Genomic DNA, 15443 nt, shown 5'->3' with positions numbered 1-15443 from the left:
AATAACCCAAACCAGAGGGCAAGCAAATTTTAATGTGCAGACCAAACCCGAAGTGCCTAACCTTAATTTTAATTTGTAAAATGCTGTTTTTTTTTTCAATCCTTTAGCCAAACAAGTCTCCTTATATGTAAGTCTTAGAATAGATGTTCATGGAAAAATATCTATTTGTGAGAATTCACATGCATTAATCCTATTTTGAAGTAGCAGCAGACCAACAGTTTTGTGTCCTTGCCGTCTGACATTTGAAACTTGCGCGCGTGTGCGTGCGCGCACGCCCACGCCTGTGCGTCCGTGTTACAGTGTGCTTAAATGGTTCTATACAAAGATGTAGCCTCAGGCGCAAGCTGCACCGTTGACGTCCAGTGCAAACATCTCATTTCCCCAGGAACACAGCAACCTTTCCCTATAGAACATATTCCTCCAAAGAGCAATAAATCAATTTCCGACACAGTTTGACATTTCTCCTCAATATTTACTGCTCCAATTCAACACGGCGCTTTCACATTTAAAAGTAATTTAATCATGGTTTGTAAAATCTGTTAATTGCCACAGCTATGCCAGTTTTCAGTAGCGGAGAATTAATCTAGCCATGAATGTCTTACTCCATTGCTCGAGCCACGTGCGCGCAGTATCCGGCCATCCTTCTTCCTTACCTGAGCGAGGCTCATAGGACATTTGGCATACACTCAAACACCAAAGTGTGTGTAGCGGTCTGGTTTTTGGCCCTGTAGTGGCACCGTGATTTGCAAATATTAACCTTCCTTTATTGTGGATTGTTGACACAATCTTGGCTCTGTCTGAAGTAAACCCTTCTCACTCATTTAGTTTCCTTTCAAATAAGCACAAAAGATTACTGAAAAGTCTTCTAGATCGCTTCTCTTTTTTTTGAGCATTCTCTGCGTGAAAGTGTCCATTTTGAATGGCTTTTTCGTTTTTTATAATCTTGTTTTTGGTTACAGAATCTCCAGAAACAGAGGCTGCCATGGACCTGGGAGCTTCTGAGATAAGGGAATCTGAGGTCCTTTATGACTGTGTGATATGTGGCCAGAGTGGACCCTCCACAGAGGAAAGGCCCACTGGCCTAGTGGTTCTCCTCCAAGCATCCTCAGGTACCACTGCGTCCCACACCTCCCATGATAGAATTACTAGGAGCGATTCATGGATCCCATTTCTCAATTTTGAAAGGCATAAAAAGGCTTGGGGCCGTCACTGGCTTATTGAACCAAAACCCTGACTCCCTTCAAGACCAATTAAATGGTGTTTCAAGTGTGTCATTTTTTTTGTTCAATGTTATCCTGCTCTTTGAATGACTAGCGAAAAGAGAAGAATCACACTTATCCACACGACATGTGAAACACTATCAAACTCAAAATAACCCTGTAATGTAATTCTCCATGTGTCAGCTGAGTATCACTCAAAGCTGGACACCGATCACTATTGTTGTCAAATAGACAACAATGACAATATTGCTGATTTGTACAGTGTCAGTATTTGTCCTCTGGAAGATGCATAAAAAACATATTGATGAGTGTTGAGTTGATAAATTGACATATCAACAGAACCTTAGTGTAACCTTAGTGCCATTGTATGTACTGTAAATTCCGGACTAAAGATCGCACCTTTATGTAGGCCGCACCCACTAATTTTTAAAAGAAATTGTACATAAATATTGTATTTTTCAGATTATATGTCGGATTATAAGTGTCACCAGACAAAAATGCATAATAAAGAACAAAACAACATGTATAAGTTGCACTGGGGTATAAGTTGCATTTTTGGGGGAAATTTATTTGATAAAATCCAACACCAAGAATAGACATTTCATCTTTAAAATCAATTTAAAATAAAAATAGAATAGATAACAACAGGCTGAACTAGTGAAGCCTAGTATAGCCTACATGACGCATAAACAACGAACTCACAACATGCCTGGTAGGCTATGTGAACGTAACATATTACGGTAAGAGTCATTCAGATAACTATAGCATATAGCACATGGTAAAACCAAACAATTAGCGTCACTCTTAATCACTAAAATCTAAAAAAATCTTCCAAATTGCCAATGGCCAAACTATGAAAAAAGTTGCGACTTATAATCTGAAAAATACGCTAAGCCAGACTTGTCTATAAACCACAGATGTCCCAGTTGAAACATGAGATATTAACGCAGCAAGATATTATAGAAAAGATTTTTTTTTTTTTGGAAAACTTTTAATTAAATCAATGATGGTGACATCTACAACTACCAGTACACGGTAATGCTTTTCTTTTCAGAGCAACAACATCTCTTATTTCCGTCTTTGACTGCTTGACTGATCCCCTTCAACTTGAAAGTCGCATCAAATGCATTTCTACACGTCTTACTCATGATGGGGTTTTGTGTAATAAGCACAAAATGGCTAATCTGAAGAATTATCGTAAATGCAAGTGGGTTTGCCGAAACCGTTTCATTTGTCCACTGTAACGGTGTTGGCAGAAGGAAGCTACTGTAATTAGCCTATAAAAATCCATTAATTCGCTGCATTGTTGTAAAAGCCGCATTTCGTCAAGTGTGTGAAAAAAGTAGCTTATATGCCGGAATTTACGGTAATAGTTAATCATTTATGAGAAGAAGAAATACTTTATTGTTGCATTCAGCTATACATGGGGCATAACATCAACAAAATTAGGATTTGCGTTATCATTTTATCACGTGCGCCTACTACTTTTGGTTTTGTCTTTCAGTGCTCGGGCATCGTTGCAAGAGCCAAGAAGCTAAGAAGCTACCAACGAGTGACGAAGAGCACATATACCCCGCAGACACGTGCGCTGTTGCTCATGATCTCCGGCTCACCCTCATGCAGCAGTTCTTCAAAGATGTAGGTGTTTGGGAAAACCGTGCAGTTTACAAAGTGAATGATGTTCGAACATGATCAGTTTGTTTATTAAAAACCAAATGACATTCACTGCCTTACTGAGGCACAGGGATGCCGGTCACAGATCTCATCTCTTCTAACACACTTGTGCACGGGCTACTGCAAAACCCCAGCACACTAAGTGACCTAGATAGCCTTTCAATTCATATCTACTAAAGAAAGGATATAAAAAAATTGAGGGGAGTAGCTGGGCCAAGTAAGAATCCGAAAAAACCTGCCTAATGATGGCTGGTTTGAACGCCTGATTCAGGCTGGCTACCTCCATCTATTGTCCCGACTTCTTAAGCCACCCTGGCTGACTCTATTTAGAGCAAGGCAGAAAAAAGTGATAACCATAAATGTATTGAATTGTATTGTGTCATAAGGGTTCATGTAGTAATGCAAGGTATGCCAACATATATTACTTACTTATTATATATATATATATATATATATATATAAATAAATTGATGAGTCTTGGAAACTAGACTAAAAGCAGAAGTGAGTAGTTGAAACTAGACTGAAAGCAGAAGTCGGCATTTGTGAACACCAGTATGACTTCATGCCTAGAAAGAGTACTACAGATGTATTTGCTTGAGAATAGGAATAGAGAAGTACAGAGAAGGCCAGAGGGAGCTGTGTTTTGTCTTTGTTGACCTAGAAAAAGCATATGACAGGGTGCCAAGAGAGGAGCTCCGGTATTGTATGAGGAAATCTTGAGTGGCTGAGAAGTATGTTCGACTGGTGCAGGACATGTATGCTAGCTGTGAGACAGTGGGGAGGTGTGCTGTAGGGGTAACAAGAGAAGTTCAAGGTGGAGATGGGACTTCATCAGGGATCAGCTCTGAGCCCCTTCTTGTTCGCAGTGGTGATGGACAGGCTGACAGATGAGGTTAGACAGGAATCTCCAGGGACCATGATGATTGCGGATGACGTGATCTGTATTGAGAGCAGAGAACAGGTTGAAGACAAGACAAGACAGAATATATGTGTGAATGAGAGGAACCTGGATGGAACGGTGAGGCTTCCAGGAGTGCAGATCAAGAACTTGGAGGATTTCAGGTACATGGGGTCAACAGTCCAGAGCAATGGAGAGTGTGGAAGAGAGATGGAGACGGGTTCAAGCAGGTTGGAATGGGTGGAGAAAAGTGTCAGGGGTACTATGTGATAGAAGACTATCAGCCAGAATGAAAGGAAAGGTGTACGAGACAGTGATGAGACCAGCGATGCTGTATGGACTAGAAACGGTAGCAATGATGAAAGGAGGCAGAGCTGGAGGTCACAGAGATGAAGATGCTATGGTTCTCTTTCAGAGTGACCAGGATGGACAGGATCAGGAATGAGTCCATCAGAGGAACAGCACATGTTTGGCTTTTCCCTGAAGGGAAAAGCCGAAAGAAGAGGAAGAAGAAGATATATAAATAAATAGATAATTTTGACCTGATCATATTAAAAGCAGCTCCCAAGCCAAAAAAGTGTCTGGGTCTCCGATGTGAGATATTACAACGTTATAATCAGAGTGGAACAGCAGAGTATAATATGAGCTTGCACCTATTGCCTGGCGCTATAGTTGACATGGATAAAATTAAATAAAAGAGAAGGCATTTGTTTATGCTTACTTTTAATAACTAATCAATCACAACACTACTTATTTAGATATCGAGTACGGTCTTATCAATTGCCGCCACAAAAGATTCAGAAGGTCAATTACCCATTGACATATTTACATAATTATCCATACTGATGCATTTTTTTTGGTTTCTCTTGATGTCTTCAGAGCTCTTGTCTGCAGTCTGTGTCGATAGGATGGGATGGCGGCGTCTATGTCCAGACCTGTGGGCACACTTTGCATATAGATTGTCACAAGTCATACATGGAGTCTCTGAGGGTAAAAAGCTTCACTTAATGGAATGATCTGTTTGATTGTAAAGGTTATTGACGAAAGTTCGATCAATGATTGTTATTTACATAATTACTCACTTGAAATGGAAAAAAACTTTTTATATGTTGCCTATTGGCTTTGTCTTTGGAAATCTAATGCCCGCTCCTTTAATTGACTATTGATTAGCTAGAATTTTTGCACAGCCATTTAAGACACCTTGTAATTGTGCTTTTGTGCAGCAAGGTTTTTTTTTTTTATGTTTGGCTAAACTACAGGTTAAAGTGATAAATATAATTCTAGTGAGATGAATAATTTAACATGAATCACATAATCACATCTCCATCTTCTTTTTAGAAAGTGTGAAGTTGTTCCTCTTTTTTTCATCCCTTATCAAGGTCATTTAATTCAATTTGCTAGCACAGAAAACTGAAATAGCCTGCATTCACATTGCCCATAATTTTCATTTGATGTTAATGAGTCACTAAGATCAAATATTTTCTTAGCTTCTTTTCACAATGTCACAAAGTAAAGCATTTTTCTTAAAACAAAAATCCCAATCATTTCAACAAAGTGGTTCGATTTGCCAATCCAGTCTGGGAGATTGGAACCTAGAACCAAATCCCAACTAAAAATTTTTTTTTTTTTTTTTTTTTTTTAAAACAAATTTCTTTCTTGTTGTACAACTATCAAATACAAACATTGCACTTTTTTTTATTTTTTCCTCAGAATGACCAAGTGCTCCAGGGTTTCTCTGTTGACAAGGGAGAATTTACATGCCCGCTGTGTCGGCAGTTTGCCAACAGCGTCCTGCCCTGTCGTCCCGGTAGGGGCACCGAGACCGGTGCGTGGCACACACCCACAAACAAGAAGACCTGTGTGCTTGTGAAAGAGGTAGAAGATCTGCAAGACAATCTTGGCCTTTTTCCTGTAAGTTTTTTCCCGCATGACAAGAACTTTCCTACATCTGTTTCATGAACCTGTCACCGTAATTATGATCGCTCCGGAATGATGGCCGGTGATCAAATCCGGGCACGGCACCAGCATCATCTTTTTCAAAGAATCATATCTTTTAATGTTATATTTTTTTTATACTGTTTTTTTCCCAGTGAGTTTATGGAAATTACACATTCGCAATACTTACCAATAATTGCAAAAAAATACATTTACTGAAGGATTATTATCACAAGACATAAAAAAATTGCTGAATACACATGATTAAACCATTTCTAATCAGTGAATCATGGAAAGTATTTGAATAGGGTGTGGATCACTATCAGTGGGTGGATACACAAATGAGGTCTCACATTCTTTAGAGATTGTGGGATGTGGGAAATATATAAAGACTCAAGAGATGGGTGATAATTGTGCACAATATACACTTTCCCCCAAAACTCACCATCTTTCCGTTTTTACAGATTTCAGTCTTCAATCATCAGTATGTTCTTTTTTTTATGATGATGAATGTATCTGTAGAGTATGTCCACATTAGTCTTCATTAATACTTGATTTTACCAGGAGATAGTAGATGTAACTACTGCATATCTTATCACCAGATTTTTTTTACATTCATGTCTTTTTAGAGCGAGTCCAACTTAAGTAAAGAGATGGAGCTAGTAATAAAAGACATCAAGAACACGACCCAGAAGAAATACATGGACTACGGCAAGAATCCTGGCTCCCCCGACAATGATTTCCTCTTCATGTACTCCGTGGCCAGGTAAGCGGATTGGATACGACAGATCTACGAGACTCTTCCTACGAAGCGTTTAAACGTGCGGTTTAATCACTTGGATGTGGTTGTGGGTTCAAGAATCTCAGCTTTGCAATTTCTATTGAAGTTTTAAAGGCTCGCCCGGGGCATCGGCTCTTGTTAGGGGATCCCAAGATAGGTTGATGACTTGGAGGAGCTATGAGATTCTGCTTTGGTCATAAAACAATTGAACAGATTTTTGGCCTTGTAAAGATGAGGAGGGCTCCTAGCAGGTCCTCCATCCATTTTTCATTTTTTTTTTTTTTTTTTTTTTTTTTTATTTGACAGACCAGACGTGCCGCTGATTCTTTGATCTCGACAGATAGAAATCTCCCTCTGATGTGTTTTTTTTCCTTTTAGCCTTTTTTCCGGCAGATGTCTCGCTGGGACAGGTTTTAGCAGAATACAAAACGATATTAGCATCTCCCAAGCCTAATTCCAACCTGTGTTTATGGTCAAGAGCTCTAGGTAGTTACTGAGAAGATAAGATCGTGGAGGAGACGCTGATAACATCTGTTTTCCTTGTGGGATTAATGCTGTTGTCCGTTCTCAGTATTGTTTTTTCCCCCTCATTGCCTTAAAGCAAAAAAACGAGTGTTTTCTTTGGATATTTGAGGTTAATTGTGCGTCTACTTCAGACGCCACCTTGACATCTCTTTGAAGACGTTTGAGGCACGAGAGGGGGAAAAAAAAAAGCCTTGACAAAGTTTAACAACAGCCGAAGAGATTTTATAAGCCACCGTGGTTCTTGCTCAAAGCCCTGAAGGACAAAGAATGGGAGGAGGATTTCTTGGCAACCTTTTTTAATTGGCTGCTAGTCTAGCATGAAATGGGGAGCGTTGAATAAATATATGGCTGTGTACAAATTTCGAACAGATGGAGAACTTCAGAACAAAGCATCTTGTTGCCTTCGTTTTTGAATCGCGAACACCCTGCAGAACGTCTTCAAAGTAGCCTTTTGTAGTCTGCATGTTCGTGAAAAACCTACTGGAGAGGTGAGCACCACCCTATTAAAAGATATTTCATTGGTTGTTATAATACTGATTATGATGTCTGAAAAGGCCAGACCAGACGATTAACATGTTTTAATGTATTTACACCTCAAGTGACCCCCCTGGTGCTGTTTGACATTTTCTTCCTCTGTTTTCCCTCGTTCATTTTTCTTGTTTAATTTGTCCCTAAGGGATGTAGGAGCCGCTGTTTCTCCAGCCCGTCCTTTTAGGCCCCACCAACATGCTCAATGTTAACGTTTGCACTAGTAAAGCAATAGACAGCTCAGTCATTATCTAATAATGTTAACTAACGAGGTTTCAATAATGAGATGGCCGCCAAAGCTTTTTAAGACACACACCAGTAAAAGCTCTGTGTGTAATTTTGGTTTTGCGCCCACGTTGCATCACCTCTAAATGTTTTTTTCAGAGCGCCATCAAAACCACTGACTCACGTGCAATAGATGGTAAACTGTGCTTCCTCGTGGAATGTCAGCTCCTCCTATTGAATTACAATGACGGCCAAGTCTGTTTTTTTTTTTAAATTATTATCTTAATTTTAATGTTAATTTTACCTATTTAATTATTATTGGTATGATTATGTATTCAATTATTATTATTTTATGCCCCAAATATTTGTTTTTTTTCACTCTGGAAAGGCCTTTGAAACAGTAATGAAATTAGTTTCTTTTCCGGGCTTGCACAGAATAAATGGACTTCTCCCCTTCTTTGTGTTTTGAGCTGCGTATTTGTTTTTCATGCTTCACATTACATTGTTGTATTGGTTCTGAAAGCGTTGCCCTTTCAGAACAGAATCGGTCGCCTTGTCACTCATTACGCACCAGGCAAAAGCCCCTGACCTATTCAGTCTGCAGGTTTGACAGAGCATCAGCAGCGCTGCTCGCATAGTTTTGCATGTGGTTTGCCTTCCACCAGACCTTTTTGCAAAATAGGCCAAAATCATCATATCGACAACAAAATACCGTCTCCTCTGAGGTATTCGTACCGCTTCAACAAGTTCGTCACAGGTCAAGGAAATGACGGTCTTTCAGTTCACCCCGGGGTCTGGCTCTTCCCATTCCAAAAAGTCAGTTCCTCCCAGCCGAGCCATCCAGACCCATTGCTCACCTAATGTTGTGGGTCCCTCAGCTCTCCACCCTGTATAGAAGGATCCCCTGAGTGTGTCTGGGTGCCTGTTGGCTCTCTGAAGTTCAATGAACAACGCAAATTGCTGGAGGAGTGGAAAATTCCTCTGTCACAGGGGTGCTCTTATCAGCAATAGCCAGATGGAGCTTCATCGTGGTTGCATTATCTATGTGAAATTGCTTTTTTTCCTCGCAGGAAACCTAAGGATTTGCCCCCACTCTGCTGGGCCCATACAAAGAAAATGGCCAATGACATGAAGAAAACAGGCCTGGAGCTGTTGTTGTTTCGTTTTGTTTTTTTTAAGCGATACAAATCTATTTTTACCATCTATGCACTTTGTTAATAGCTCAAATGTATTATTTCCTGGCAGAATTACGAAATCAGCAGGGATGGGATATGCATGGCAAGTACAGGTCTGGAATTATGAATGAACTGTGATTAGCACAGCTTTTATGCTAATATTCATTGAGTAAAAAATCAAGTCTTTGGAAGAAGTCATGTTTCTGATTAATCAGGATTGGTGCTCCAAAAGAGGTGCATTAAATGGCTAATAACCTGACGAGACAGCATCTAAAATTTAAAAATGAAATGAAAACAATGTTAACCCTTCCCTGATTTTTGTCTGATCCATTGCTGAACTGTTTTCAGCGTCGTGTAATTGTGTAACACGGCTGTGGTTATTAATTTTCCACTACTACCCGTGACATCTTGTAAATATTCTTACATAATGTGGACAGCAATGTTGAATAGGCCCTAAACTATTTGGGGTTTATGTCAATGGATGTTGGGGTTAACTTTTTATCGGGGGGCGGGGGGCTGTATAAGTTTATTACTCAACCATTTTAATTTAGAACACACTGAGTAATGAAATGCTTTAAATAGACCTGCACCGCCTCTTGGGAAGCATGTGAGAAATTCTTTGGAAATTCAGGTGTGAGATGTTGACGGAAAAAAGAATCACGTTCTCCACCATGGTGGGTTTGGGTCAGCGTTGTGTGGGTGTGTGTGATGTAAAGATTGAAATGTTGTCATGTCTAATACCCACGGCTCTTTCTCCTCAGGACCAACCTGGAGTTAGAGCTCGTGCACCGGGGAGGAAACTTGTGCTGTGGCGGAGCGAGTGCAGCCGCCAAACGATCATGTCTCAGTGAGTACCCCCACCCCCAAATGGCCTTATAATTCGTCTTGATTCTCTCAACCCTACAGGTCTCCTATGTTTAGAGTTTAATATAATCATCCTCATTGCCCCATAATCAAAGTTGTTACATTTATTGCAAATGAGGGACAATTGTGACAATGAAACCCAACATAGTTGTATTTTCCACGAACGTGGAACAACACTTGTGAGTGCATTTAAAAAAAAAAAAAAACCTGCATGTTAACTTATGTTGGGAGTAGAAGCAATGGTGCATAAAGTCCAAACTAGCTGTCAGTTAATCAAAATCTGTTAATTGTCAAAAGTCCAGCAGAAGTTCTGTGTAATTGCCGAGTTCTCAATGGATGAATAACAATCGAGCAATCTTCCACAGAAATTGTAATGTTGTTACCTAAGTGAGTATTGCTTGACTGACCTGCTGCTGACCGTAAGGTTCACTCGCCTGCAGTATAAGGGATAATGGATTTTTCCCATTCGCTGTAATTTACTTTACAAGAATAAATATTTAGGTAACAAGATGGTTTCCAAGTTGTTAGACACAAAAAAAATTGAAAGAAATATCTTTTTTCTTGTGTGTGTGAGTGTGTGTGTACACACGCACACACACACACACACACACACACACACACACACACACACACACACACACACACACACACACACACAGTGAACGATTCGGACGGTAGCCATGCATGCAATTATGGTTTCATTATGTCAAGCGGTGTTCATACAAAAATGTAGGTGGCACATAAGAATTTAAAATTTACTGCTATGTAAAACCGTTTGAATATATAATCTTATACATAAAGGTATTTAGCCCCTTTTAAATTGTTTTTTTATGTACGGTATATGTGTGTTATAAGATATAGTTTTACACCCCCCATCTCTCCATCCTCTGTGTAATAAGTGTCTAAATCTAAGATCAAATTCATTCTTCCACGTCACTCCCCAGCCATAAAAAGAAAAAGGAGAAGAAAAAAAAAAACAAAGAGAAAGGTCGATTAGCAATGGCAGCCAAGGATAAATGCTGTCCCCAGCGAGCCGTTGGCAGCAGTCTGGGTAAACGAATCTGACAAATGGTTCAAGTGCTGTTTTAACCAATCGTGTCATCGCTGACAAGGGCATGTGCTTGGTGGAGGATGACACAATGATCATAGCTAATTTTCAGAGGAAAATCTAGTACTTCCATATCAAGCATCATTTTATTGATGAGTGACCAAAATCCTGAAATTGATATGTTTTTTTTTTTAAACACGCACAGATGTAGGATTGGATAATTTTGGATTTTTGGGGAGGGACATTGAAAAGTCATCAGTTCGTTCTGGGGGGTCATCCCATTTTCGCTTGAATTATCAAAGTTGTGGTTGTTGTCATATTTGTTTAGCATATCTATTCTTTTTCTGACTTATTTGAAGGTGCTTTTTTTTCATGAAATGCTAAAGTGAGCCATTGATACTGGATTTGAACTTTTATCCCGATTGCATATAAGACAAGATAAACTTAATTGATCCCCATGGGGGAAATTCTTTCGTCACAGCAGCGTAACAGTTATACTGTCAATAAATAGGAATATAAATATGAATAGAGAGACAACTAGAAGACAGCTAAGACATCCACAAATGAATAGACAGCAGAGAGAACAACACTAACATCGAGGATAAGAATGGGCAACAGAACGAGGGGACAGTAAGAATGAAAATAGACCACCAAAACTAAACGCTACATAAACAGTGACGATGGCAATGACAAAAATAAAACAAAACGAAAAACAAGCAGGATGCAAATGGGCTGAGACCAATAAGGCTAAAAAAAGACACAGAGTTTGGGCATGGTACGTGTGAATGGGTGAGGTAGTGAGGTTACGGGACCACAGATGTACCTCCGGCTGGTCAGAGTTGTGTGCCGTCCAGACTGCTGCTCGACAGTCTGATATGCAAGAATCAGTCACAGCTTTTGAAAATGTCTCTGACAGCGTTCTATTTAATTGTTTGAGACCTACGGACAAGTTGACGTCAGAGACGTCAAGCAATAGCCACGTAGCTTCTCGTATCATTTGATGAAATCAGCTCTTTTTTTTTTAGGCCAGATATTACATGCCCTGCATTTATTTATTTAAACTTGAATTGATTTTGCATACTTGCATTTTGGTAGCTGGATGATGTAAATCAGTTACGTTGCCCCCAGATATTCAACCCTTTTGTGTTTTTTTCTTTCTTTTAATTTCCCATTACATGAATAGCAGCTCATCACATCTTGGAATAGGGACATGAAAAGGACGAACTAAACAGCATCCCTAACCAAGCCAGTGCTGCAGAATGAGGAGAGTTCAGAGCTCTTCCTGAATTTGTTGGACTTTTCTTGCACAGCAGAGCTCCTCTGTGACTCCTCTAGTGGAGGACTGTGGCATACATGACACATCCCATTACCCTGGAAATGTACCCCGCTGCCATTCCCTGTCCTGTCCTTTCCATTCTGCCAATTAAAGCGTATCCGCTGTCTCCCACTTGTTCTTAGAATCAGACCATAAGTTGCCCAAGTTTGTTGGGGTTGGTAGCAACTTCCATCAAATACAGACTTACTTTTTTTTAAACACTTTTTTATTAGACACCACCCTGCTGATCAGATCGAACTCCTTCAGACGTCCGTATCTTAAAATACTGTGCTAGAATTTTTATGACTAACTGGAAGCTGTGCACATTTTGATATAATCTTTTTCCACTCATCCGATTTTATCCTTCTTGGTCTCCCACTGGTGAACCGATTGTATAATTGTCGTCGAAAGCTTGCATTCACAGCTAAGGTCAAATGAAATTATCGACTGAGCGCGCTCCCTTCATGTTGTATTAAAGTTTGCCTGTGGAGGGCAGTGTTGCTCCAAGTATCAATGCTTAAGTCAAGTACAATTGCAGAGCTGATCATTTGAAAGTATTTCCTGCATTACAGCCTCATAAATCCCTCTAAAACAAAATCATATAGGATTAGCATTGCTCATTGATTGTCTGCATGCTTTGCCCAGTGGCTTGGGTTATGAACATGGTGAATTACTTCAGAAGTCAAGAATGCAGTTCTACTAATATGAACCAGGTTTCATATGTGCATATAACATATTGCCCCCTTTTAATTTCACAGTTTTTATCTAGACCTGTGTTTTATTCAATATGAAGGGTATTTGATGCATTTCATTAGGAAAATAAATTTATCACTGCCTCTTTTTCTGGGGGTTGAGGCTGCACACAACATCACATATGTTGTAACAGGTTTGTTTCACACAAAGACAAAGAGGCTATGAGGAGGTACACGCTAGAGTGTGTGTGTATGTGTGGGTGTGTGTGTGGGGGTCTGTCTTCATGTCCCATTAGTTTCACAATGAACAGGTGTGACCTGACCAAAGAATCGCTCGAGGCGATCAAACACTTCCACGTATCCTTCTGGCCTGGCCTGATTTTATCTGAGTCAAGTCTCAGGTCTGCATCCACTGCAGCACAAATGAATATAACTGCTGCAGGTTGCTGGATTATGTATTCCAAGAGGTAAACAGCTACGAGATCCTGTTGGAAAAATAATACTGATTTGTGTTTTTTTTTCCTCTTCCCCCCTCTTTCAGATCAGCTGTTCCATGTATTGGCCATGCACATGCGTCTGTACAGCATCGATTCAGCCTACAACCCCTGGACTAAGCTGACTCAAGTCGCACAAAGCAGAGAGGCTGAGTGAGTCACTTTTTCTCAAGCAGCTCAGCTAACGTCCAGACCATAAATCTGCTCCCACATTCTGTATAGCCCACCGGCTTCCACGTTCTCGCTCACTACTCCCATTCACATAAACATGCAATCAAAGTGCCACTTTGTCCTACTCTCTGAACACCGCCATTTCCTGCCCCCAACAGATTTCTTCCACACAAAGAGGAGCTAAATTCAGAAAAGGGACCATGCGCAGTTTCCATAGTTACCCATAATTGCTACATCTGGCAAATTACCGGGCACTCCACAGAGAGCAAAACGACCCTGTCAAATTCACTGTAGTAAGAACAAGTGCACCGTACCAGCACAGCATCCCTGCTCCCAGCTGTCCAACACGCTCAAACAGGAAACCGCTCTTTAGCAATATACGTAGCCCTAGCCGCAAATGCTGTCTTTTTCATCTTCAATCACAAGTGCGGGTCAAAATATGCTATTTTAGCTGCTAATGTTCGGTTGTCAGGATTGATTGTCTAAAAGCTGTGTTAAAAACCGCTCAGAGCACAAAACAATGAGCTGAGCTTTTACAGTCCCTCCTCCCTGTAAGTGTTAGAAGACAGCTTTTACACCTGTTACTATTAAAGCATTCACAATCCACAGAATTCTCCGCGGAGCTGTTGGGTGTTTTAAAAATACTTTTAAGGTTTTATGAGAGAGCACTGTCATTAGGGCCCTCGGGCGGTCAATCTGAACTCCCCGCGATAAAAATGGCACAGAGAGATCTTTAACATTAATTCAAATCATTGCTCTCGCCAATTGAAAGGGGATGTGCTTGAATTCTAATGTAAAGACTGTATGTCGTGGTCTGAGCCGGGTTGAAAGCTTCAGCCATAAAGGCTTTCCTCCAATGCACAGTGGAATTAACTGGTGAGTGCTGTAGTAATGGAGGGTATTATTCTTTAAGTGCAGTCCCTCTCATTCAAAAGCCCTGAAGCCTTTCAAGAGTTGAGTGGGGATTAGTGTCTCTCTTAATTGTCAACAGAGGAGAAGACAGTAAAATGGAGGTGGCGCACAATACAAATATGAAACCAGGGATGCATTAACAAAGTGTTTTTTTCCCCTCTAAATGCACAACTATAAACAAGACCTCAGTTCTTGTGCGGTTTCAGTAAAAGTTGTAACCTTATCATTTATCTTTTCTTGGTATTACTTGCACCAATAGCATTCCCCCCGTGCTCCAATTCTGATACATAGTATTTTCATAGTGGCTAATGCTAAATATACTATTGGCCCTGGACATGCTTGACCATGTTTTATGAGCTGGCTCATTTAGGTTAGACCTTTTTTAAAACATGCACAAATGCGAGGACAGATTAGTACCGCTCACCTGTTTTTCATCATCCATCGTAATCTTTGACGCTCCTCCCTTTTAACTCCAGCCGTGAATACTGTGCACATCAGAGGTTTATCGGACATCCTATCCAATGTAAAATACCACAGACGTTTTGCTAGCTCCCTCTGACTTATTCTACAAATCAGAGGTAAATCATTCTTTGCTGCTCTAAAACAGGGGTCACCGGTATCGGTAAAGCATAACTTCATTTGCAGGTTTCTAAGTGTTGAAGAATATTTGATATTCTTGCACCTATAATTGCAAACTACATGGCATTGGATGAGCATATAGAATTGCACACCACAAATGAACATGAAAATTCCACAGAATGGGAATAAATTGTTTTTCTCACTTCATTACAGTTGCTCTACAACATGAAAAGGAGTTTATAAGTTCCTTTCTTTTTATGCAGTGGCTTCGATGAAGAAAGACCTGAGGTGCCCATGCTTTTTCGAGATGTCCCGTCCCTGCTTATCATCTTCGTGCTGACGATGCCCCAGCCGCTGCGAAAAGGTAAAGTGCCTATGTCTATAGCACGACACGCCAAGATACAAGA

At 40.2% G+C, this 15443-nt stretch overlaps 1 protein-coding gene and 1 long non-coding RNA gene across 3 annotated transcripts in view; one reads left to right on the top strand and one right to left on the bottom strand.

Moving 5' to 3' along the window:
- ubr3 (ubiquitin protein ligase E3 component n-recognin 3) overlaps positions 1–15443 on the top strand; it is a 45145-nt gene that overhangs the window by 19202 nt on the left and 10500 nt on the right. For both annotated transcript variants that reach the window (XM_086145777.1, XM_086145776.1), the window contains 8 exons: positions 960–1109; positions 2725–2858; positions 4672–4782; positions 5503–5703; positions 6357–6493; positions 9723–9808; positions 13422–13527; positions 15300–15400. In XM_086145777.1, the coding sequence (XP_086001903.1) occupies positions 960–1109; positions 2725–2858; positions 4672–4782; positions 5503–5703; positions 6357–6493; positions 9723–9808; positions 13422–13527; positions 15300–15400 (1026 nt within the window). The remainder of the gene's footprint in view (positions 1–959; positions 1110–2724; positions 2859–4671; positions 4783–5502; positions 5704–6356; positions 6494–9722; positions 9809–13421; positions 13528–15299; positions 15401–15443) is intronic.
- Positions 3820–8628, bottom strand: LOC147235009 (uncharacterized). Its single transcript, XR_015106068.1, has 3 exons — positions 6173–8628; positions 4636–4738; positions 3820–3833 (listed from the first exon to the last, which is right to left on the bottom strand). It is a non-coding gene; the product is annotated as an uncharacterized LOC147235009 (long non-coding RNA).

This window comes from Fistularia commersonii, chromosome 4 (genome assembly GCF_037954325.1).
Source record: "Fistularia commersonii isolate RoL2024-O1a breed Wild chromosome 4, RoL_Fcom_v1.0, whole genome shotgun sequence".
NCBI classification, from domain to species: domain Eukaryota; kingdom Metazoa; phylum Chordata; class Actinopteri; order Syngnathiformes; family Fistulariidae; genus Fistularia; species Fistularia commersonii.
Note: the sequence above shows the minus strand (reverse complement) of the source record. Positions and strands in the feature narration are given on the sequence as shown.